Source organism: Diabrotica virgifera, chromosome 1, assembly GCF_917563875.1.
Source record: "Diabrotica virgifera virgifera chromosome 1, PGI_DIABVI_V3a".
NCBI classification, from domain to species: Eukaryota; Metazoa; Arthropoda; class Insecta; order Coleoptera; family Chrysomelidae; genus Diabrotica; species Diabrotica virgifera.
Window position 1 is genome coordinate 79865907 of NC_065443.1, and position 26083 is coordinate 79891989.

Sequence of the window (26083 nt, forward strand, 5' to 3'; positions counted from 1 at the left end):
ATGATTGGAGAAGCTTATTGAAGGAGGCCAAGGCTCGATTTGGGCTGTAGTGCCATTGGATGGATGGATTGTGTTTATGTCATCTACCCATCTCGTCTGTGGTCTTCCTTGTGGTCCTCTACCTTCGGAAAATCTCCAATATTGTATTGTGGCATTCCAACGTTGGTTTTTTTGTCTAGTAGTGTGGTCTGTGAAGCTCCATTTACGTTTGGCAATTTTTCTTGTAATATCCTCGACTTTTGTTTTTGATCTTACCCAGTCGTCCCTCTTTATATTTGTAGTAGTCCAAGTAATGAAGCTTAAAATAGGACAAAACCTCGCAATTTTTACAGAATAGATCGATTTGCTTAAAAATTTGAGAGTAAGTAGTGGATAGTCCAAGGATCATATATCCTGGGGATCATATATATGGGGGTTGGAAATTGTTTATTATATTTTGAACGCAAGAGTTGGTAAAAACATTCATTATAAGCAAAAAATATTTTATATATTTTTTTAATAAAATTAATAGTTTTCAATTTATTCGCTATCGAAGGTGTTAGTTTTATATCGAAAAAATCAATGTTTTTAATAAGTTTTCTGCTAAGAACTCCAAAAGTTTTCGTTTTATCAAAACAACTTTACTTAACAAAAATGTACCTTTTGAAAAAATAAAGAAAACCGTTTTTTTTTATTTTCTTTAAGACCAATAGTAATCGAACTATACTTTATTAGATGTTGGCTCTTCTTCGTCAAATGCTAAATATTGTAGTTTCAAAGTCAAAGGACGGAAAACTATGTATCTCCAGAAATAAAAAAAATCTCTAGCTCAAAAAATTAAGTGACATAATGAAAAGAATGTCAGAATGTCATTTTTTTCAACAAAAAAGTGATCGTAAACAACCCCCTAATCACCACCTTAATTAAAATTTGTCATTGACCTGATTTGGTTTTCTTGATTTATGTATTTTTAATAGGTTCTAGAAGTTTGATCGGCTTAAAATGATCAGTTTTTAAAAAAATGGAGTTAAAAGCGAATAACGAGTTTTTGTAGTTTGTTAAAAAATGCCCTTTTCTTCAGAATAGGAAGATTAGCATCAGAGATACGAAAAAATATTTTAATATAAAATTGTAGCTTATTTAATTCCCAAGAAAAATATTTTTTTACGGCAAAAATTGAGTGAGCTATTGACAATTAAAACTTGTAATATCATGCGAAAACCACCTTTCAATGCCACCTCTTTTTGTGACTGAGAATTTTAAAAGGATTTAATATTGATAGCTTTATAGATCTTGTAAAAACCTACAAAATTTTTTTTAACGAACTTTCTAAGATAAAAAATAAAAAGGTACGGTTAAAAAAAAAGAAGAAATCTAATTGGAAGCATAATAATGTAATTTAGCGGTGTTTTTAGTCATTGGCCTTATTTATTCTTCTTTATTTATGTATTATTAATAGATTCTAGAAGTTTATTGATTAGTTTAAAAAAAAACTGAAGTTTAAAGCGAATAACGAATGTTTGCAATTTGGCAAAAAATGCCATTTTCTTCAGAATAGAAAGATTACCATCAGAGATGCGAAAAAATGTTTAAATATGAAATTGTAGGTAGGTAATTTAATTCCCAAGAACTTGGTTTGATAAAATTTGTTCTACGGCAAAAATTGACTGAATCGTAAATGAGTATACCATCGAAAAACATTGATTTTTTAGATATAAAACTAACACTTTCGATAGCGAATAAATCAAAAACTATTAATTTTATCAAAAAAATGTATAGAACATTTTTTGCTTAGAATGAATGTTTTTATTAACTTTTGTAGTCAAAATATAATAAAAAATTTCCACCCCCGAGATGGGGTGGCAACCACCCCCATAGTAAAAACGCCTGTCGGCATCATACAGATTTTGATCCATGGACTATCCACTACTTATTCTCAAATTTTCAAGCAAATTGATCCATTCTGTAAAAATTGCGAGGTGAAAAGCTTTGGTTCCTGGACTATAGCAACACTGACTGTTCATGATCTGATTTTGTCTGTTATCATCACATCTAGTTGGTGTCTTTGATGTCTTAATATAAACCATCATATGCACTTTGGATCTAATCCCTTACTAAGCCAAATCTGTGATTATTCAGACTATCATGATTAGTGTTAAAAAATTCTCGAAAATGAAAAATCGGAGAATATTCTCGAGAACATTCTCAATATGGAAAATTTTCTGAGAATGGACCCCATGACGCACTTAAGAATATTGTTGAAGATGAAAAATGGGGTTTTAAAAATCATGATGTTATATACAAAATTATGAGACGAAACAGCAGTGTTCTTTTATATAAAAAATACAAAAACAACAGAATACACAAAATTTCTTTGATAAAAAAATGAAATTTTCTTTTTAACAGCAAATAATCGATGTGGTATGTATGATAAAATATGAGACCTCATGTTCAGAATCTATTTCTATCATTAGCTCATCCTAGTCATCTACAATCTGCATTTCAATGTACTGATGAGTTGTGGGATTGTTTTTCACGAGTGGCCAGCTCAGTCATGGATTGGTCTACGTCTAACAATTTTAAATTGTGAGCAATAAAAGTTACCTTACGAGCCCGTTCAGCAGTGAGCCGGTTTCTTTTAGAGGAGTGGATTAAAAAAACCATAAGTACTGAAACTTCTTTCAGTCTCTGCACTGGATGAAAGCATGCTTAATAATATATCAACTACTATTTTAGTTAATTTTGTTCCGAAACATGTACGTTTTCACCATATGATTAAGTCTAGTTTTTCAATTGATTTTACAACGTATGGTTTTCCAAAAGATCCCTCCTTAGGCCGATAAAGTGCCAAATCTGCCATTATTTCAGCCGACTCATCACCATTTTTAAAGTTGCTAAATTATCTACAAACTCAGTTTCCTCAACTTGTTCTTCTCTGCTTAAATGAACACCATTCTCAATATGTGCACGTTAATATTGCACCAAAACAATAAATATTGACACTGTCAACACCCTTGCTAGTGGTTCATGGGATTGGCAAAAACAATATACCTACATATTTTTTAAATTATAATAATTTGACCCGTATCTAGTTTTTATTTTTGTTTCGGTTTTTGAAAATATAGAAAAATTTTTGCCGAGAATATTCTCGAGAGAATTTTCTGGCCGAGAATATTCTCTTGAGAATATTCTCTTCTAACATCACGAATCATGATTAAACTTATTGTCCTATGATCTTACACTCTTTAACATTCTTCCTCTTTGGAATTGGAACGATAGTCAGTCATCCAGTCATTTGGTATTTCTTCATTTTCATAAACCGTATTAAATCATTTAATAAGCATATAAAAATTATTTTCATTAAGCGAGTTTAGTTCGATATACTAGGGGAGGAAAGTATGCTAAATGTGCAGTCACTCGAGCGCTTTGGCGACCTATTGGGTTGTGAAGAGTAGGTCCTGAAACCAAAAAAAGTTAAGTAAAGTTTTCCATTTTAGAGGGGACTTTCCATTTTTTAATTAAATTTTCCATTTCTCACAATCGTTATTTTTTTCGATTATAGCGCCATCTGTCCATAATTTAATAAAAAAATGTTTCGAATAAAAGTTACTTATTTTTACGTAAGGAATCCAAATCTGCAATAAAAAATGGGGACTCCCATTTAACATTTTAAAGTAACCCCCGACCCCACCTCCGTGGGGGGTCGTGTTTAATGCCATTCGATAGATTTTTGAAAAATATTGAATATGTGTATTTTTCAGTTTTTCGGTCTGATGTTCATTTCGCGAACTATCGCGGAATTCGTATTTAAAATTTTAAATTTACCCCACACCCCTCTCCGTGGAGAATCGCGTTTGGTATCATTCGACAGATTTTTGAAAAATAATGAGCACATGTTTTTTAGTTTTTCGATATGTTATTCATTTCGCGAAATATTCGCTGTTTTCTTGTGAAACTTTGACTCACCCATTTCCTTACGCCCCGCTCAAATCGTCAGATTTTTGAAATATACACTCCTTTGCATGTACTTAACTTACCTTATCTTAATCTGACGATTTGGAGTTTTTCTAAGGATATATTTTTTTTTCGGCCCCCCCTAACGAACTCCCCTACATTAAGAGTTAATATATGGTAGAAGTACATTTACAGGGTACAAGGTTTCTCCCCATATAATAATCTTACGCGCTCGAGTAACTGCAAAAATCCCCGCTTGGGCTCCCCTACCAATAGGCACCTCGTTTACATCTAGAATTTTTCTATTTTTCAATGCATAAATCACTTCTTTGTTTGTTATATTGTGTGAGTCTATTCCTTTGTTAAGATATCTGCTTCTGAAATTGCTGTAATGTTTTAATTTCGCAGCATTTCTCATTCAGCCAATTTTTTCGCCTTTTATTATCTTCTCTTGTATTTCTTGGTAAGTGTTACCATCTTAACTATTACCATTTTAACTAATCTTCTCTTTTCCATTAACTGAATAATTTCTTTGGTCATCCAGTCTTTTTTGAAGACTGAATAATAATTTTGCTCTTAGTAATTCCATAAATGTTAAAATGTATTGCAATAATATCTTTGTGTTTCAAATAAGTTCAATTTTTTTTTTATAATATTACCACATGAATTAAAAACTTCATGCAAATCATTATTTATATAAAAGAAATAATTAAATGCATAAACACAAATAATATAAAGAAAATATTCGAATTGCATTAAATACTTTTGCTCAATAAACAGATAATAAATTGAAACATTAGTTACAGTACTTATATTATTCTTTTTCTCCTTACTTTAAAATCTTTTTACTTACTTACACTGTAAACAGTTTTAGTAAATCTGCCGATTTAAACATGGTAAGAAATACTTTGCCAAAAGTCAGTAAGTTTGCCTGCTGGCAACTGCCAATTTACTTTTACAAATATATTATGATTAAGCAGTAACTTTGTGGTTAATTTTGTACATTTGCAGTTTCTTGTTATCATTTTAATATAGGCAAATTTACTATATGGTTAGCAACCGTCATGATATCAATATTATTATTTTCTGTTTACCATTCTCTCTCTCCCCAGCATCTGCCACCAAGTATCTCTTTCCCTGGCTGCTCTCCTCGTATTTTCCACCCGTAATATCTTTTCAGTATCGGTGTTCACTTCATCTATCCACCCTTTCCTCCTACTGACTGTCATCCGTAAAATGACCGTAGGTATATACAGGGTGTCCCGAAAAGATTGGTCATAAATTATTCCACACGTTCTGGGGTCAAAAATAGTTCGATTTAACCTAACTTATCTTAGTACAAATGTGCTCATAAAAAATGTAAGCCCTTTGAAGTTACAATATGAAAATCGATTTTTTTCAATATATCGAAAACTATTAGAGATTTTTTATTGAAAATGCACATGTATCATTCTTATGGCAGGAACATCTTAAAACAATATTATATTGAAATTTGTCAACCCCATAAAAATTTTATGGGGGTTTTGTTCCCTTAAACCCCCCCCCCAAACTTTTGTGTACGTTCCAATTAATTCATTATTGTGGTACCATTAGTTAAACACAACGTTTTTAAAACTTTTTTGCCTCTTAGTATTTTTTGATACGCCAGTGTTTATCGAGATGCGACTTCTTTTTTAATATATTTACATAAAAATTTTATGGGGGTTTTGTTCCTTTAAACCCCCCAAATGTTTGTGTACGTTTCAATTAAACTATTATTGTGGTACTATTAGTTAAACACAGTGTTTATAAAACTTTTTTGCCTCTTAGTCTTTTTTTGATAAGTCACCTTTTAACGAGATGTGGCTTCTTTTTCAAAATATACCTAAAAATATAAATTATAAATGAATTTTCAGATTATTAACAGGTCTCTATAATCGTACTTAACCATATACCAATAAGTGGTGGATTCGACAAATATTCAAAATATCTCGATAAACACTGGCTTATCGAAAAAGTATCAAGAGGCAAAAAAGTTTTAAAAAGATTGTGTTTAACTAATGGTGCCACAATAATAATTTAATTGGAACGTACACAAAAGTTTGGGGGGTTTAAGGGAACAAAACCCCCATAAAATTTTTATGGGGTGCACAAATTTCACTTTAATTTTTTGTTAAGAATTTGCTGCCATAAGAGTGCCACATGTCCATTTTCAATAAAAATCTCTAAGAGCTTTCGATATATGAAAAAAAAATCGATTTTCATTTTGTAACTTTTTTTGTGTGCACTTTGGTATATAGGTGAGGTTCAATCAACCATTTTTGGTCCCAGAATCTGTGGTATAATTTATGACCAATCTTTTTGGAACACCCTGTATAAAGGTAATTTAAGTAATGGAAGAGAATAAGTCTGCTAAAAAAAATTGACAGCATACTTTTTTTCATTGTTTTGCCTTTTCGTTTTTTTATAATAGTTTTTTATAAATATGTACTATTAGTTAATTGAAATTGTTTCGAGATTTTTTTAGTTAGCTTTAAATTGAAGTTTACATAATATTATATTTATGTTTATGCATCTAAGTTTATTTAAGGTGATACAGTAGCGATCAACAGGTAGTCAAAACGCGTTCCAAGATTGCGGCTGTAATATTGAATATTTTTTCGAGATATTTGGCACACGTATTCGTAAATTTGAAAAATATATTAATATGTGAAAAGTACTCTGTAATTAAATACAATATTAAAAAAACGAGCCTGTACCGCCATTAAGAAGAACAAAAAAATACACTTTCTTCAAATGAACTTTTTTATCCGATGTCTAGATTTTGTGTCATTTTGGAACTACTAATGAAATAAAAAATTTTAGTAGTTCCAAAATGACACAAAATCTAGGCATCGAATAAAAAAGTTTATTTGAAGAAATTGTATTTTTTGTTCTTCTTAATGGCGGTACAGGCTCGTTTTTTTCATATTGTATTTAATTACAGAGTAATTTCCACATATTAATATATTTTTCAAATTGGGCTCTGTACCGCCATTCTTTATTTTATTACGAATACGTGTGCCAAATATCTCGAAAAATATTCAAAATTACAGCCGCAATCTTGGAACGCGTTTTCGCTACCTGTTGATCGCTACTGTTTCCTCTTAAAGTTACCTAAAAAATTATATAAGAATTCATGGTAAAAATGATATAGACTATAGTGCAAATAATATAGTTGTATTAAAAAATGTCATTGTTATATCGTTGTATATTTGTAATCATTGAGACAGTACCTGATGAATTCTCGTATAATTTATAAACAAACTCATACCTTATATTCAAGCGTTTAAATATTTTCGTGAAATCGTTTCATCTGTTGAGGTGCTACAATCAAACTTATGATTTTTTAATTTTTTTTATTACAATTATTTGGATACTGGTGCAAGTAGAATTTTTACATAATATATTTTTCGATGCATCATAATCCAAAAAATTTCAGTTGTCTCCATCTTATCACAAGGGTGAAATGTTAATAATTTTTGAAACAGAAAAAAAGTTCAAAAATAATTTTTAATTTTTAGCAGAATGTTATAATACTCGTCTATCGTCTTCTTTAGGGTAAGAACAGAACAAGTGGGTCGCGGTGGAGGTGGAGGTGGAGGTCGCGGTCGATGTCGATATCCATGTAAAACAAACACATTGTAGTGAATGGAAGAGAACAGAGCAGGTAAGTCGCGGTGGAGGTTTAGCGCGATGCCATCCAGGAGGTTTACATCGATGCTTTTGAAAATAAAATGAGTTTGTTTTACATGGGTGTCTACTGCGAGGCCTACAAGGATGCTTCCCTGTGATTGCTCCGTTCGAAGCCAAGTTGTCATTACCTGCGCTATTTGAGTTGATACTTTTTATATAATCCCTTTTTTGTATTCAGTTTATTTTTGAATTTCTAAAGTAATTAAATTTAGTAAATTTTTGAAATATGAAGGAGGATCTGATTATTTACAACTGAGATTTCATTACTATCATCACTTGACTGACACAATATCGCAAAAGCACAGTCTTTTTGTCATTCAAATTTCATTAAACTACTTCACTTGATAGTGTTTCTAGCTCGACTGACAGCGCAGGTGACCTCCTTGCTATGTGCTGTCGACATCGACCGCGACTTAACTAGTAGCATCCACCGCGACCTACACCTCCACCTCGACGCACTTGTTCTGTTCTTAGGTGTCTACAAACCCATAACATTTCAAGTTGAAGCGTGTTTTTGCAGAAAAAAAACAGTAAGCAAAACGTTCTTAAAAGAGAATATTTATTTTGGACATTTGTGTTCAAAAATTTGATCTGTGTACTATGTCTGCTTAAGTTTTCACTGAGGTGGTGCTGTTACTCTTCGCCGATATTACCAGTTTTTATTGAAGGTATGCGAAGGTAAATAACTAGTTTTATTTTCTACCAAACAAAAAAATAATAATAAGAAATAAAAAAAATCGGAGAATTCACAAACTATTTATTCTTATTAACCAAAACTAAAATAATTCATATTAATCTTAATTGAAAATATAAAAAAACCCAAAAGGAAAAGGTAAAAAGCTCAACTAAAGTTTATATTTGCCTCTAAGAATATTCTTTTCAGCGTACACCCATATTATAATTCTTAAAACTATGTAATATTATATTTAGATACTATTTACAAGAAAAAAAATACAAAACCAAGATATTTGTCAGACTGCTGTATGGTGTGGTGGCTTAGACAGGCAAAACAACGTTCTTTTAAGAGAAGTATTGGTTTAATCCTACCTTATGTTTTCTTTTGTCGATGTTATACACGTGGACGATGTCGTACGGCATTTACATACTTGGATACTTCACAGATATACAGGTTATATAAATATCGACCCTGGACAAGGGTGTTTCAAAAAAAACTCACAACATCAAAATGAATTGGAGAGAAAGAAAAATTGTTGGCCTGAAATGAATAGATACATCAGCATGCAAGCAGAGCAAAAGGTATAAATTAAAATTACTAAAGGTTTCCCTTTAGACAACGAATCAGGTGTTAAAAAAACAAAGCTTACCTTAAAGATAGCGTATGGCCAAAAAGAAAGGTCTTGGGGACCTAAATATCCAGATATTTTAAATCCTTGCTGAGCAAGACAATCGTCAACTTCATCAAATTGAATATTTCTTAATTAGTTATCTGGATTACTTCTGATTAAATATCCTCAAGGAGTTTCATAGGACAATACTAACTTGTCCTCATGAAGTGTAAATCAAAAGTGAGCAAGATATGACACTAGACAGGTAAAGACAAAGAGATGACCCTTACTAGACAGGTAGCAATGTATACCTAAAGCCTACTTCATGCCTGATTTTCTATATGATTTCGGACTTAAAAATGGCTTGATAGCAGCTAATGTTCAAGACAATATAGAAGCCTGATTTTTATAATTGTTTAGGCCAGTACTTGTGACAATAAAGCAAAAATTATGACAATCTTATTTATAAGAATCGTTTCTAGTTGCTTAGCGACTTTTAACCCGTAACAACCCCACCCTTACTTGCAAAAAGTTTCAAAGAAACTTTTAAGTCCTAACGGTACAAAACAAAATAAAAATAAAACAAAAATAAAAAAAACAAAACCAAAAAAAATAAAACAAAAACTTGTAAAGATAACAAAATCTTACAATAAAATTTTCAACACATTGTAACTCTATACTTCCACATCAGGAGGTTTAGACTTAATGTCCTTAACCTCACTGTCCTGAGTAACCGGTTTCAAATCTTTTGCATTCCAGGTTCCTGCATGAGAGCCATTTTCATCAACAAGTTCATAACTCCATGGGGAGACCACTTTCTTAATACTAAATGGTCCTACAAACTTTTGGGCCAATTTTGCGCTGAAATATCTTGTAGCATCAGACTGAACGAAATTTCTTCTCCAAACCATGTCCCCTACTTTATATGTTTCTGTCCTTCTTCGCAGGTTATATGGAACTTTACTTTTCTCATACGCTGACTTAAGTTTCTTCCGAACATCAGAAAACAGTTTATCCAGAGATTCCTTCCTTGTTCCGATATTATACTGACCTTGTTCAGACTCATGTCTATTTCTATTGCCATTCAGATTGATTTCCCTACCAAAATTAATAAGGTTCGGTGAGACTCCGGTGACTTCATGAACCGAACATCGCAAGGCACATGTAATCTTTGGCAAAAGAAGATCCCAGTGTCTTTGATTTTGAGAGACATAGGCCGTCAACATAGTTTTTATTACTCTATGAACTCTTTCCACGGGATTAGCTTGTGGATGGTATAGTGCTGTAAACTTTAATTCAATACCATAGTTTGAGACAAGTTGTTGGAATGTATGGCCACGAAATTGTGCTCCATTATCCAACAAAATTCTCTCTGGTACACCATAGACTAGAAACACCTCATTTTCTAGCAACTTAACTATGTTGGCTGATGTCGCTGCTCTAATCGGGAAAGCTAAAATAAATTTGGAAAAGCAATCTAACACGGTGAAAATATACGAAAATCCTGAAGTGGTCCTAGGTAAAGGTCCAACTAAGTCTATACTGATGAGAGTCCATGGATGAGTGGCAGTCGGCTGCTGAGATAACAATTGACCTCTAGGACGTTGCTGTTCTGGTTTTATCCGTTGACATATTGTACAGTTCTTTATATAGCGTCCTATATCTGATCGCATCTTTGGCCAATAATATTTTTGACTAAGTCTTCCAAATGTTTTTGAAACGCCAAGGTGTCCATACGTTGGAGGATCATGATGATCTCTTATAAGGTTTAGTCTTTGTTCCCTTGGAACAACCGTTACCCACTCTGATAAAGCTAGTTCAGGGTATCGCGGTTTTATATTCTTCAAAAGTTTTCCTCCCTCTATCCTCCAAAGTGGATAGTTTCTAGGAAATTTGTTGACCTTGGAAATCATACCCAAGTACCATCGGTCTAGAATGACCTGTGTAGAAGTAGAACAGTCTACATCCAAAGCATTTATGCAAGGAACTGCACGAGATAGTGCGTCAGGCACTAGATGATCTTTTCCTTTCCGGTGTATGACTTCAAAGTCATATGCCTGCAAACGCAGAGCCCAACGAGCAATTCTGCCTATGGGGTCTTTAATGGAAAACAACCACTTTAAACTAAAATGGTCTGTAATAACTACAAATTTAGTAGCTTCTAAGTATGGTCTTAGTTTCTCTACAGCAAATAGAACGGCGAGACATTCTTTCTCTGTAGTAGAATACTTCCTTTCGGTTTTTGTCAGTGATCGACTCAAGTAAGCTATAACGTGTTCTTCATCTCCATGTTTTTGAGAAAGAACAGCCCCCAATCCATAGTCACTTGCATCTGTCTCTACTATAAATGGTAAAGAAAAATCTGGACACGCCAAAATGGGTGCCGAAACTAAATATTCTTTAACCTTATTCAGGGCGTCCTCGCATGTCTTATTCCAAACGAATTGTACATTTTTTCGAGTAAGTTGAGTAAGCGGTGAGACAACAGTACTAAATGATGGAATAAATCTCCTATACCATGATGCCATACCTACAATCCGACGAACATCCTGAACAGTTCTCGGTGTCGGTATTCCCAGTATTGCTTCTACCTTTTCTGGATCGACAAGTAATCCAGATTTATTTACTACGTAGCCTAAATACTTCAATTCTGAACGACATATTAAACACTTCTCCCTATTAAGAGTAACACCAGCGTCGGTTAAACGCTGAAATACTGTCTCTAAAACTTTTAAATGCTGCTCAAACGTTGATGTACAAATAATTATATCATCAAGATATACAAAAACATAACTGTCTAATTCGGGACCTAAAATATTGTCAATTGCACGCTGCCATGTAGCAGGAGCTGAATGTAGCCCAAAAGGCATACGACGAAACTGAAATAAACCTCTATTAGGCACTGTGAAAGCAGTTAAAGGTCTAGATTCCATAGCTACATTTATTTGCCAATATGCTGATTTGACATCCAAGGTAGTTAAATATCGTGCATCTCGAAGTTTATCTAGAATAGATGACACATAAGGAATTGGATATGCATCCGGAACGCTTACCGCATTTAACTTTCTATAGTTAACACAAAATCTCCATTTGTCATTCTTTTGTACCATGACTATGGGCGACGACCACGGTGAGGTTGAAGGTTCTACTATGCCTTTTTCTAACATTTGGTCCAGTTCGGTATTAACTACCTTTTGTAGAGCTGGTGACAATGGGTAGTACCTTTGTTTAATGGGTGGTGAATTGGTATGTATCACATGCTCCACGCCCTTTATACATCCTGTCTCTTGAGATGGCATTCCTAAAAACGCTTTATCTACAATCTTTTGTAATTGATCACATTGTTCTTTATTTAATGAATCAAAGTCCTGGATTCCAGAAATTAATACACTATTTAACTCTTCTTCACGGTTAAAAAACCATTCTCCCTTAAAAAGGTCTGGGACTATCCCCATAGCTGACCAAAAGTCAATACCTAAAATAAGCGAAGAAACAAGGGATGGGATAACTAGAATATTCAAAACACGAACCCGATCTCTTAACCGTACTGGTACAGTAATAGATCCTATACTTTCACATGAATCACCTGAAGCAACTATACATGATTTCTTGTTATCTTCATTTAATGGGCAAATGTCTTTAAACACATCCCAACCAGATTTTCCAAGAATGGTTCGTGATGCTCCACTATCCAATAATCCAAGTATATCCTTTCCAAGAATTGAGACACTCAAGTATGGTCGTTGATCACCTTCAGCATGGGCTAAAATGTATTCAAGGACCGCTGTATTATCAGTTGTCGGAGTTGATTTACATTCCACTCCACTCGTCCGACTTACCGAGGGAGAGAAGCTGCGTTTTTTTGAACATCTGGGACAGTTTTTCGTTGTCACATTGTTGCATCCACATTTATAACAGAAGAACTTCTTAGGCTGGTTACAATTTTTAAACTTGTGTCCCTCAGATCCACAATTAAAGCATGTACCCTTATTCAAATGTTCAGATTTATCGCTATTTGCAACTTCTTCTGTAAACACAGGTGTTGTAACCGGACTCGTAAAAATAGGAGTTGACGGCTTTCTATAAGCTAATTCAGGTTCTACCAAAAGTCTGGTGCTTGAAGGAGGAGGGCAAAATTGTCGAATCCTTGTTTCCATTGCTTCCATAGCCTTGGCTAATGAACAAAGATCACTGATGTTGCTAATTTTTGTTAAAGCCAAGCCCTGCTGAATATAAGGAAGCATATTCCTACGAATGATATTCAGTCTTTCTTCTTCGTTAGGGGGGATCAATAGTTTCTTGAATAGATTTTCCATGACTGAAATATAGTTTATAACTCGTTCCTGTGAGCCCTGTGTTCTTCTTCGGATTTCCTCCCATAAGGAATTCTCATAGTCATGGGGCTGGAAAGCAGACCTAAGTTCCTGGACCAGATTATCCCACGATGTAAAATTTCCCATTCTGTACCAGAGTAAGGCGTCTTTGGTAAAAAGTTCTGGAGCCGAACGAAGTAGTCTCTCTTTAGATACTCCTCTTGAAACTCTGAGTTCCTCCACTCTTTCTAGAAAACTAGTAACGCTCGAGATTCCATCATATTGTAATCTCCATCTACTTATATCAACGTTCTGAACATCATGCTTTAAGAAATCTAGCGAATCCATTATTTTACTGTTGAAGTTAGATGAAGGTGTTTCCAGATTAAAATGTCGAGCTAAAGTATTATCAATCTCCCTTGTAGGTACTGTTGCACTACTTCCATTATTAAAATTGTGCCTTGATAATCTTGTATCAGTTTGTGGTTCCGTATGCCTATTGTGATTTTCAGAAGAATTCATTTCTCTACTTGAATTAAGTGGTCTATTTATAGCACTGGACATATACTCTTGATTCCCATCTGATATTCTGCTTGAAACCCTCAGAGAACTAGAACATCTTTGAGAATGTACTTGTGGTTGTATCGTGCTATCATGTTGATTTTCTTCAAAAACCTGCCTTAAGAATGAAACTCTATTGCCTGCAGGTGGTGAACTGTTAGTAGCTCCAAACAGCGCAGCTTCAATAGGATGCTCTTCAGCTAATGATTCTGAGTTTACCAAACCACATTCATGAGACCCGGAATGAACAATTTCAGGCAATAATGGAACTGAAGTATCCAAAAGTGAGATGTGCTCTACTTGATTATCTTTCCCAAAGCTCTCATAAATCCTGTTGACTTCTAATAGTAACCGTTTGTGCCAATCTAATAGTTGATTCCTTTGAGCTTCCTGTTTTTCGTTGCATTGAAGTCTGTTAAGTCTAAGTTTAACATGTGTTAGACGGGAACTAATTCTTTTAAATTCATTAGTTCTGTTCTGTTCATTAAAATGTTCTATACCTTCTTCCAGATCGCTAAGTTTCCCTGAGCACAACGAAAACTCAAAAGATGGGTCTATATTAACCACCTTAGGAGAATCTCTTTGTCCCTCTCTTTCTGCTTTAAGAGCTTCTCTCAACGTAGCCCTTTTCGTGTGTACATTTGCATCAATTGGTAAACTTCTTATTGATAACTCATAACTGAGTTCATCACCCAAAAGTCTATTAACCTCCATATTAAGTAAACCGAAAAAGAATAAAATAAAACCCTATCTCGGTTAGAGATAAAAAAATATGATAAAATAAGAGATGAAGTATAAAGTAAAGACAAAAAAAAATCTCAACAGTATATTATAGTATCCTATTCTTAAATATTTTTGCGTGAAATGGCAACACGCAACCCTTACCCAATGTTACAAAAAACAAAAAAAAATAACTTCAACTACTACTTTAAGTTATGCGAGCTTACAAAAAACAAAAAAAAATAACTTCAACTACTACTTTAATTTATGCGAGCTAGTAGTAAGTCAATACACAACTATTGGGTTAAATCCGAACACTAAAACCGATAAAATACTATGCAATATATATTTTATGAGGTGCAATAATTTTGAGCCACCCTGTATATTGGAAATAAAGAAATAAAATTAACTATTTATTTGCAAGAAATCAAGAAAGTGTCCACAAAGCACAAAAATCAAAAATATTGTGCCTAATAATATTTGTGTGCAGCAGTGTATATCAAAATATCTGTGTAATATGTAATAATAATTAATATTAAGCCACTATGCCATATCAAAAATCAAAAATTTTATGCCTAATAATATTTATGTACAGCAGTGTGTATCAAAATATCTGTTAAATAATAATACTCAATGCTTTATAAAATAAACAATAACAAAAAATTTTACGTTGGAGCGCCAAATGTTACTCTTCGCCGATGTTACCAGTTTTTATTGAAGGTATGCGAAGGTAAATAACTAGTTTTATTTTCTACCAAACAAAAAAATAATAATAAGAAATAAAAAAAATCGGAGAATTCACAAACTATTTATTCTTATTAACCAAAACTAAAATAATTCATATTAATCTTAATTGAAAATATAAAAAAACCCAAAAGGAAAAGGTAAAAAGCTCAACTAAAGTTTATATTTGCCTCTAAGAATATTCTTTTCAGCGTACACCCATATTATAATTCTTAAAACTATGTAATATTATATTTAGGTACTATTTACAAGAAAAAAAATACAAAACCAAGATATTTGTCAGACTGCTGTATGGTGTGGTGGCTTAGACAGGCAAAACAACGTTCTTTTAAGAGAAGTATTGGTTTAATCCTACCTTATGTTTTCTTTTGTCGATGTTATACACGTGGACGATGTCGTACGGCATTTACATACTTGGATACTTCACAGATATACAGGTTATATAAATATCGACCCTGGACAAGGGTGTTTCAAAAAAAACTCACAACATCAAAATGAATTGGAGAGAAAGAAAAATTGTTGGCCTGAAATGAATAGATACATCAGCATGCAAGCAGAGCAAAAGGTATAAATTAAAATTACTAAAGGTTTCCCTTTAGACAACGAATCAGGTGTTAAAAAAACAAAGCTTACCTTAAAGATAGCGTATGGCCAAAAAGAAAGGTCTTGGGGACCTAAATATCCAGATATTTTAAATCCTTGCTGAGCAAGACAATCGTCAACTTCATCAAATTGAATATTTCTTAATTAGTTATCTGGATTACTTCTGATTAAATATCCTCAAGGAGTTTCATAGGACAATACTAACTTGTCCTCATGAAGTGTAAATCAAAAGTGAGCAAGATATGACACTAGACAGGTAAAGACAAAGAGATGACCCTTACTAGACAGGTAGCAATGTATACCTAAAGCCTACTTCATGCCTGATTTTCTATATGATTTCGGACTTAAAAATGGCTTGATAGCAGCTAATGTTCAAGACAATATAGAAGCCTGATTTTTATAATTGTTTAGGCCAGTACTTGTGACAATAAAGCAAAAATTATGACAATCTTATTTATAAGAATCGTTTCTAGTTGCTTAGCGACTTTTAACCCGTAACAGTGCGTTCTTACAAAAAATGAGTAATATAACGTCAGAACAAGCAGCCCAAATTGTAGCTCTAATTAGAGATGGACAATTGCAACAATATCTTGCTGATGTTATGGGAATCCACCAATCCAGCGTTTCAAGAGCTTTAAGAAGGCATAGAGAAATATGTATATGAACGTTATTTACATCTGCAGACTTTGCATACACATCATGTTACAGTTAGCCATCTGCGAAATGATCTTTCTACAGTCCGTGGCCCGTAATATTCGGTTCGTAAAGTGCCAATTCGGTTAGAAACAGATTAAGTGATTTTGGAATCAGAGCCAGAATGTCTGCTACTGATCCACTGTTAACGAGTTCACACCGTATAGCACGTTTAAGTTTTGCACTCGTTAACAATGGAGCAGTAGCAGGCATTTTGGCTCTGATTCCAAATTCCCTTAATATGTTTTCTAACCGAATTGGCATTTACTCATTAAACATTAAACATTACGGGATGTGGAAAGATCATTTCGCAGTTTTCTAGCTGTAACACGATGTGTACGCAAAGCCTGCAGATGTAAATTTGCAAATCTAAGAATCCGTTCCATACCCATATTAATTTCATTAAGAAAGATACTTTAGAACCATCGACTAATCTGGATCCATTGACCCCACCAAGAGTTAGATTAACCAATAACTCAAATAGTCGATATTTTTTAGCCAGATTAAGGGAACCGGATATCTTAAAGGCCATAAACTTCATCTTACTTTTCTACACGACCAACCAGCATCAGTATTTTATGATGAGTATACCAACACAAGTGTTAAACTGTTTCTGGCTTCCGAAGGACTTCCTACAAAGAGTGAAGATCTACGAAAAATTCTTCTAGATTTTAATGATGCTTATGGAATTGGTGCAGATGAGTTGGACGCTGATCTTGCTGCTTTTAGGTCTTTTCTAACTTCGGAAAGAATTATTCACCTGCAAAAATCAAGGGAATGCCACCGAAACTACTATTCCGCTGCCTCTTCAAGACGAAATTTTTAAACATCGCGACGTGTTCTGATGGACTAGAATCCTCAAATTATTTTAGTGATAACAACTTTACCATGATTCTGATTAATATTCGTTCTATAAGATATAAAACTGATGAATTATTTATATTTCTAGAGGAATTAGGGTTTCCACCGATAGTTGCGGTTACTGAGCACTGGCTTGAAGTCAACGAGCCTCTTTTTATAGAAAAATATTCCACTATTGCTAGGTATGATCGTCCAAGTTCAGCTCATGGAGGCATCCTAATTCTTTCTACAAATAATGATTTTTCTCTGGTAATAAAATATGACTTTCTATTAAGTGAAGCATTCTTTGAGTTTTCCTTAGTTTACAGTAAGAAACTTAATCTTAATCATAAAAGCAGAAAAATTTTATGCGGGGACTTCAACATATGCACAAATGTCCCTTGTCAACATATTTGAATCATATGGTCTATCAATGCACATTGATTCTCCTACAAGGATTACAAAAACTTCATCTACCATAATTGATTATATTGTCTCAGATTTCTCACCCCGTGATGTCTGCGCTACAACTGTTAATGCGGGACTATCTGATCATGCAGCGGTTTATACCAAGTTAAACATCTTCGGCAAACCCTCCTCGAAAACCCGACGTTTAGGTAGGATTTTTTCCGCTCGGAATTTTCATAAATTTCAAAATTTATGCTTAACCTCTGACTGACACTTTCCTTCTATGGACGTCGATTATAATTTCAATGATTTTCTGAATCTTGTCTGTATTTTCAATAAAGCATTTCCTTTAATTACAATTAAGCCAAAACATCGCGAACCCTGGACTACCAAAGGTGTCCGCATATCAGCCAAATAAAAATATAACATCAACTATTGCGTCACAACAAGATCCCATTTCCTATCTCCCTAATTCAAGAAAGGTTTCGAATTCATTCTTTATAAGACCGGTTGATAAATATGAACTGATCCAAACAATCAATAATATCAAAAGCAAATCTTCCTGTAGTACCGATGGACTATCCATAAAAATTTTCTCAAATCTTCCAGACAATGTGTTGGGAGTCCTCATCTCTCTAATTAATGATTCTTTTGAGAAACGTAAATTTCCAGAGTGCCGAAAGACGGACATCGTTATTCCTCTTCATAAGGGTGGTGAAAAATCTAATGCCTGCAATTATAGACCTATTGCATTACTACCGGTACTCTCCAAAATTATTGAGAGACTCATAAAAGTCCGACTTATGTCCTTTCTCGTGGATAACAATATTTTATCACAAAATCAGTTCGGCTTTTTAAATACTAAATGTACCACAGATGCCATGTTTTCTGTACTACATGAGGTTTATCAAGCATTAAACAATAATCTGCACACTGCCACTGTTTTTTGTGATTATGCCAAAGCTTTTGATTGTGTAAATCACGACATTTTGATAAAAAAAATTAGATTTCTATGGAATTCGAGGTATTTCTTTGAACTGGTTTCAATCTTACTTGGATAATAGGAAACAACTGGTTAGAGCAAATGATACAGACTCTATTCTCAAAAATGTTGTATGTGGGATACCACAAGGTTCAGTATTGGGTCCTCTACTTTTCCTTATCTTTATTAATGACATCACTAGTTTAGAAATCGATGGAAAAGTTTTTCTTTTTGCTGACGATACCATTATCACTTGGAACAACTCAAATATCGCAACTCTTCATGCTAATATAACTTCACAATACTCACAATAAAATCCTGGTCCGATTCTAATTTACTCTCTTTTAACGTAGATAAAACAATAGCATTATCCTATAAAGAAACTCTTCAACCCTTACCTCTTCATAACAGCCAGATCAGTATCGTTGATTCTGTAAAGTTTCTTGGTATTTTTTTAAATAGCAACCTTAAATGGTCCCTTCATATTGATGTGTTAAGCAAGAAACTATCCTAAGCTTGCATTGCAATAAGATCTGTTTCGAAGGAAATTAATTTAGCCTCTTCTAAAATAACATATTTTTCTTTGTTCGAGTCCCATCTTCGATGTGGTCTTCCTTTTTGGGGTTCTGGTACAGCTGGTACAGCTAAAGAAATCTATAATATATTCTGCAAAAAACTATACAACCATCTCCCTATACAACTTAAATCTGCAACATCCTTCCCCAAGTTCCGTAAAATGGCAAAAGCCTATTTATCTGAAAGACCATATTATTCAGTAACAGAGTTTCTTAACCAATAACTAAGAAATTACAGTATTCTTATGTATAAGTAGAATCTTAATATATATTTTATATGCAGCAGCTTAACTTATTAAATTTCTTAAGGTAGATTACGCAATTTGCATTTTTTTTTTTTAATTTTGCAATAGATTGTTACTGATTTTATTTCACTTTTTATGTTTTATTTATATTGACGATTTTTATATTTTTAGTAAATTGTATTTGTGATTGTTTTTATTTATGATTCTTGTAAGCTTTGTCTATAAAAAGTGTTAAATTTTTCATGACAATAAAGCATATTTCTATTCTATTCTATTGTAAATAACGTTCATCTGAGAGGTTCGTGCACCAGTTCCTGGAACTGGTCTTCTTGTGTATCCTCTACTTTCTCTGTACCTTCTTAAAGTTCTTCAAACGCTGGATTGGTGGATTCCCATAACATTAGCAAGATATTGCTGCGATCGTCCATTTCCTACTTGTTCTGGCGTAATATTATTCATTTGTTGAAAGAGCGCACCTCCTTATGGAAAACTTAAGCAGACATAGTGCACGGATCAAATTCTCGAACACAAATGTCCAAAATAAATATTCTCCTTTAACAACATTTTGTTTACTGTTTTTGTTTTTTCGGTAAAAACACGCTTCAACTTAAAATGCTATGGGTTTGTAGACACCTAAGCCAAGCCGCACACCAAAGAAACATGAAACGAAAAATATGAAACATGAAACGAAAAACATGTTTCATGAAAAGAAAACACTGCTAAAAACATCTCAAAGTCCGCCTACTAATGAAACGAGTGTGATTCATGCTCATGACACATTTTTATTTTCGGAGAGTCTCATAAATGGCCGGATATATATTTGTTTAGCAGTGGTTTATTTCCATGAAACGTAATTTACGTTTCATGTTTCTTTGATGTGCGGTCGGGCTAAAGAAGACGATGGACGGATACCTATTATAACATTCTACTAAAAATTTTAAACTTTTTCTGTTTCAAAAATTATGCGATACTTTTTGTGATTAGTGTATTTCACTTATAGGGCAGTCAATGAGAGTATTTGGCTCCGAATTCCATCCTACTACATCGATTTACTTGATATTTTCACAGTAAGTAGGGAATAGCTCAAGAAACAAAGTCTACCCTATGCCGATGTGCGCTTTTATCGTATGAGTGGTTCCCACCCCTTCTCGGGGGTGAAAAACGTTTTGGTTAAAATAGCCACGGAAGAGGTTAGAGAACCTAATTTTAAGCAAAAACTGTTCTATAATTATTTTTTGAAAACTCAATACTTTTTGCGATATTCGTGGTTGAAAATTGGCCATTTTCATTGAAAAATGACATCTTTTCGGACGGATTTTTGCGAATACCTTAAAAACTATGCATCTAACAAAAAAACTATATAAAATATTTCTGTAGGTCATAAAAAAACAAAGAGATTCGTTCCTTCATAAATCTTCTAGTTAAAATACAAAGAGGGATATGGTAGGTAAGAAGAGTTTGTTTTTTTGCTGCATGCTCAAATCGGTGTATTCAACTTGAAATAACAGAGAAACGGTCGATTTTAGGTGTATAATGATACAAATAACTTTTGTAGTGCTTGAAAAGACCTTTAAAATGAGCAATATTAAATGTCGATTCCATTCAAACTAAGCGAGATATTCAGCAAAAAAGTTGATGAGTAATGTATTTTAAGAAGAAATGAGAAGTATATTTAACCCCTCATCCATCAGAATTTAAATACATCGTTTTTCTTCTACAATAATTTTTATTATAGTGTTATTTCCATGTTCAAAACGTTTGACTGGTTTGAAATAAATGGTTTTTGAAAAAAAATAAGATTAAATTATAGAGCGCATTTTTAAATTTTCTTAAAAATCTTCCTTTTTCTCCATGTAACTCGAAAATGATAAGAGATACGAAAAAAAGATACCACACAAAATGTAGGTTTTTTTCAGATAAAAATTTCCTTGTTATTTTTCATTACTGTATCTCTTATCATTTTCAAGTTACATGGAGAAAAATTAAGATTTTTAAGAAAATTTAAAAATGCGCTCTATAATTTGATCTTTTTTTTTCAAAAAACCATTCATTTTAAACACGTCCAACTTTTTTAACATAGAAATAACACTATAATAAAAGGTATTGTAGAAGGAAAACGATGCATTTACCAGTGGCGACGCGTGACTTTTTCTAAAGTGTTACCAAACCAGATGTAAAAAAATCTTATTTAAAAAAAATTATTTTGAACCTCCCAAATATAAGTTTTTGTTTTCAATCATGTGGGATAAAATTAAACAAATCACTATTCCCAAATTATATGTATGTAATTATGTATATGTAACAGGTATAACAATAAATAATAAACAAACTAAACATATTATTCTACCATAAAATTAACATAAAAAATGAACAAGTAGGAAAAAGAATAGATTTTGAAAACTATTGTTTATATTTTAATTCTTCCATTTTCAATAATATCATTTTTTTTTCAAAATTATATATAAAAAAATATACAAGGAGAATAACTTTTCAAGTAGTTGATCAAATACGCAATACGTAGCAACACTCTTCCATGTTTAAATGCACGCACACTGTAATCTGTAATAGGTACTAAACTAATGTTACCAATCCTCAAAATGGTTAAAATACTGATATACACAGCGTGCCCGCGCGCCGTCTCTAACAGAGCAGTCGCTCCTTCAAAATTTTCAGAAACGAGCTAGTCCCGAGCGACAGCGAGGTTTCTCCTGCGTTACCACTGCCAGTATTGGTAACAGCATATAATAACGTGCAAGTGCAATGAATTAAAAGCACTACAAAATGTATTGGTAAAATTATACACCTAAAATCCACCGTTTCTCTGTTATTTCAAGTTGAATACACCAATTTGGGAATGTAGCAAAAAACAAACTATTTTCACCTACCATATCTCTTTTTGTATTATAACTAGAAGATTTATGAAGGCAAGTGTCTCTTTGTTTTTTTTTATAACATACAAAAATGTTTAATATAGTTCTTTTAGTTAGATGCATAGTTTTGAAGGTATTCGCAAAAAACCGTTCGAAAAGGTATTATGTTTCAATGAAAATGGCCAATTTTCAACCACGAATAATTCAAAAAGTATTGAGTTTTCAAAAAAAAATTATAGAACAGTTTTTGCTTAGAATTAGGTTCTCTAGCGAATTCCGTGGTAATTTTAACCAGAAAATTTTCCACCCCTCAGAAGGGGTGGGAACCACCCCAAAGATAAAAGCACACATCGGCATAGGGTAGACTTTGAATTAAAGGATAAGTAGAGGCTAGGCCGAAAATTTTATTAAAATCCATGCAGTAGGATAGAATTCGGAGGTAATTCTTGCTCCCATTGACTGGCGTATTAGGTCCGGTTTCACCAACAACAAATAAATGAATGAATAGTTATTCGTAGAATAAAATTTATTAGACGTTTAAGTTTATATTTTGTTTCAATATAATTTTGATAATTTGAAGTTAAACTGGCGAATTTACTTTCTTCCAAATATTTACAGCCAGATTAACTTGCCACTTTACTCGAAGAGTAAGTATTTTTTTAATAAATAATTAAAATAAGTCTTATTTGACATTAGTAAAATGGAGAAATGTCAGTTTATTGGTCGAATAACATTAATCATAGAATAAACTACTATTTGTCGTTGGTGAAACGAAATCGTAGTTATGTTTGTGTTATTCACATCAAAATTTGAAACGGTTTGGTTTGACTTAGTAAACACTTTTTTTTAATTTATCACACACCAGATTATCGAATACGAAAACAGAATGCGAGCTTATTCCACACCAGACAAGATTTTTAGATACTTTGCAACCGTTAAGCTCCTGTACCACGATGTAACAGAAGTATTCATGACACCCGACGATTTTCTGAGAGCTATAACTCCCGGAATGAAACAACCAGATGGTAAATGCCAAATGTCATGTTACTCACGATGACACTCTTGCTTGGTGTTGGATTGTACTAATTCGTGTCAGTTTAGGATGATGCTGATGCAATGATAAACGGAATGTTTAAGATAATGTTTCCAAGGCCCACTATTTCGAAAACACTTTGAATTTTTTATGTCATCCAGTGTTCCGTATGTTTCCCTTTTTTTACAAATTTTCATAAATATTTGCATTTAAAAAACCTATCACAGCATGAATTTCAAATTGGTGGTAACAGCGACTGGGACCTCCATCTTCGAAGGCTGCTCCGACACTGAGCAATGCAGCGAGATGAAACTGATGGAGAAAAAGAGTGTGAGAGTTGATGTGTTCTCAGCGGTATAGGGAACCTTATTTTACGAATGACATTTTTTCCTTCTGTACATTTATATTTCCACAATGGCCATTATATTCTCATTAATCTAATTTTGCCATTGATTAATCTTTACTAGAAAATCTACAAAACTATGCCTGCTGTCTTCTGTAAAGTTTTTAGTTACTTTGAAGGTCTGTTTGTTTTTATACATATTTATTGTTAGTCAATATTCGACCTTTGGTCACATTTTTGAAATATTGATCTTGGAAATATTAGCTGCAACATCTTGTATATGACATTTAATTTCTTACTAACATACTGCCTCTTTAAATCGCAAAATCACAATTCAAAAAACATATATTAGTAGAAAAAGATGTTTAGTCGATAAATCAAAATTATTACAGGTACTTTTATTGTAATGTTTTAAATATTTTACACTCGTAGAATTTTCACCTATATAGTAACTATCTATTCAATTTAAAAAAATGCGGTGAACTATTTTTCACACAAAACACTTCTAACCGAATAGGATCATATTGTTTTCACTTATTAGTTTCTGTTAATTTCACGTTTACAAATATTTTCTCTTCACAAAAAGTATCGTGCATTTTTGAAAACAGGGAAAATATTTATCAAAGAGAGAATTAAATATCACTTTTTCAAATAATATTTTATGATATATGTATATATTTATTTAGCCTAGCTCTTTAATCTGGGAAGCTGGACACTAAATAAGGAACTCCTTAAAAAGATTGTGGATCTACAGGCGTGTTCTCAGAGTCTCCTGGATGGATAGAATCACAAATCAGGTAGTGCTGAAAACAGGCTTTAAAGCCTACATACAAGAAGGAAGAAGAAGAAGAATATTTTGTGAGAGTTTTTTGTCCGGGATTATTTGTCCAGGGACTATTTGTCCTGGGTTCATTTTTTTTTTGTTACTCTTTTGATCTTTGAGTTAAATTAGATAAAGTCGCATTACCTGTATTTCTAAAAAGTTTTAGGAGATAATAACTATCGATTAAGAGGAAACAGTAGCGATCAACAGGTAGCAAAAACGCGTTCCAAGATTGCGGCTGTAATTTTGAATATTTTTTCGAGATATTTGGCACACGAATTCGTAATATAATAACCAATGGCGGTACAGAGCCCAATTTGAAAAATATATTAATATGTGGAAATTACTCTGTAATTAAATACAATATTAAAAAAAAGAGCCTGTACCGCCATTAAGAAGAACAAAAAAATGCACTTTCTTCAAATAAACTATTATATCCGAGGCCTATAGCCCAATAAATGACCGTTTTGGAGTGTAATTTCCAGGGGCAACTCTGAATTGCATGAAAATTTGGATTTAGGTTCTACTTACCCTCCACTTCAAAGTTGAATTTGTGCCGTTGGTTGCTTTTATTTGGGGGGTGACATTTACCCCTTCTCGGGGGGTGAAAAACGCGTGTTTAAAATAAGGCCGGAAATGGATAAATTGACTTATTTTAAGCACCTTTTGTTCTATAAAGTTTTTTACGTAAGTCAATACTTTTCGAGTTATTCGCGATTTAAAATGTTGATTTTTTAACAAAAAAAGTACGTTTTCAGACCGTTTTTCCCAAATAACTCAAAAAGTAAATATTTTATCGAAAAAAATATTTTTAGCAAAAGTGTAGCCTATAAAAAAAACGAAAAAAATGGTGTATCAGTAAAGTCTACAAATTGAGTAGAAGCAAAGTTGTAGCTCATGAAAAATACGTTCTTATTCGTCTAATTCCAAATCGAATAATTCAACGCGAAATCACCGAAGAAAGAAGCGTTTTTCGGGAAAACCTTATTAACATTTTTAAAGTATCGAAAAAAGCTTATTATTTGTTTTTTACAAAAGTTTACAGCATCAAAAATAAACGAGTTACACTGAAAAAAAAGTTGGCCCCTTTTTTTTTGGTAAAAAAAATCGTGAAAACCTCCCTCTATTTAGCACCCTAAATGAAATTAATCGTTTGGCTTTACCATCTATTTTAATTGTATGTGTATTGCTTAATATGATCTGTAAGTTTGATTGGTTTGAAGTGCTTATTTTTGAAAACATTTGGTTTTATAGTAAAAAAACCTTTTTTTATAATTTTTGAAAAATTTCATTTTTTCAAAATAACTTAAAAAGTATTAGTGATAAGAAAAATCTTAAAGAGTTAAAAAATGTAGGTTTTGTTATTATAAATATGCTAGTATAAATATGCTAGTTTC

General features: G+C 32.8%; 1 protein-coding gene across 6 annotated transcripts in view; it reads left to right on the forward strand.

Moving 5' to 3' along the window:
* Positions 1–26083, forward strand: part of LOC114327219 (calcium uptake protein 1 homolog, mitochondrial) — a 137011-nt gene that overhangs the window by 14739 nt on the left and 96189 nt on the right. For 3 of the 6 annotated variants that reach the window (XM_028275758.2, XM_028275760.2, XM_050657244.1), the window contains one exon: positions 23353–23512. The exons of the other annotated variants lie outside the window; for them this stretch is intronic. In XM_028275758.2, the coding sequence (XP_028131559.1) occupies positions 23353–23512 (160 nt within the window). The remainder of the gene's footprint in view (positions 1–23352; positions 23513–26083) is intronic. 6 annotated transcript variants of the gene reach the window in all.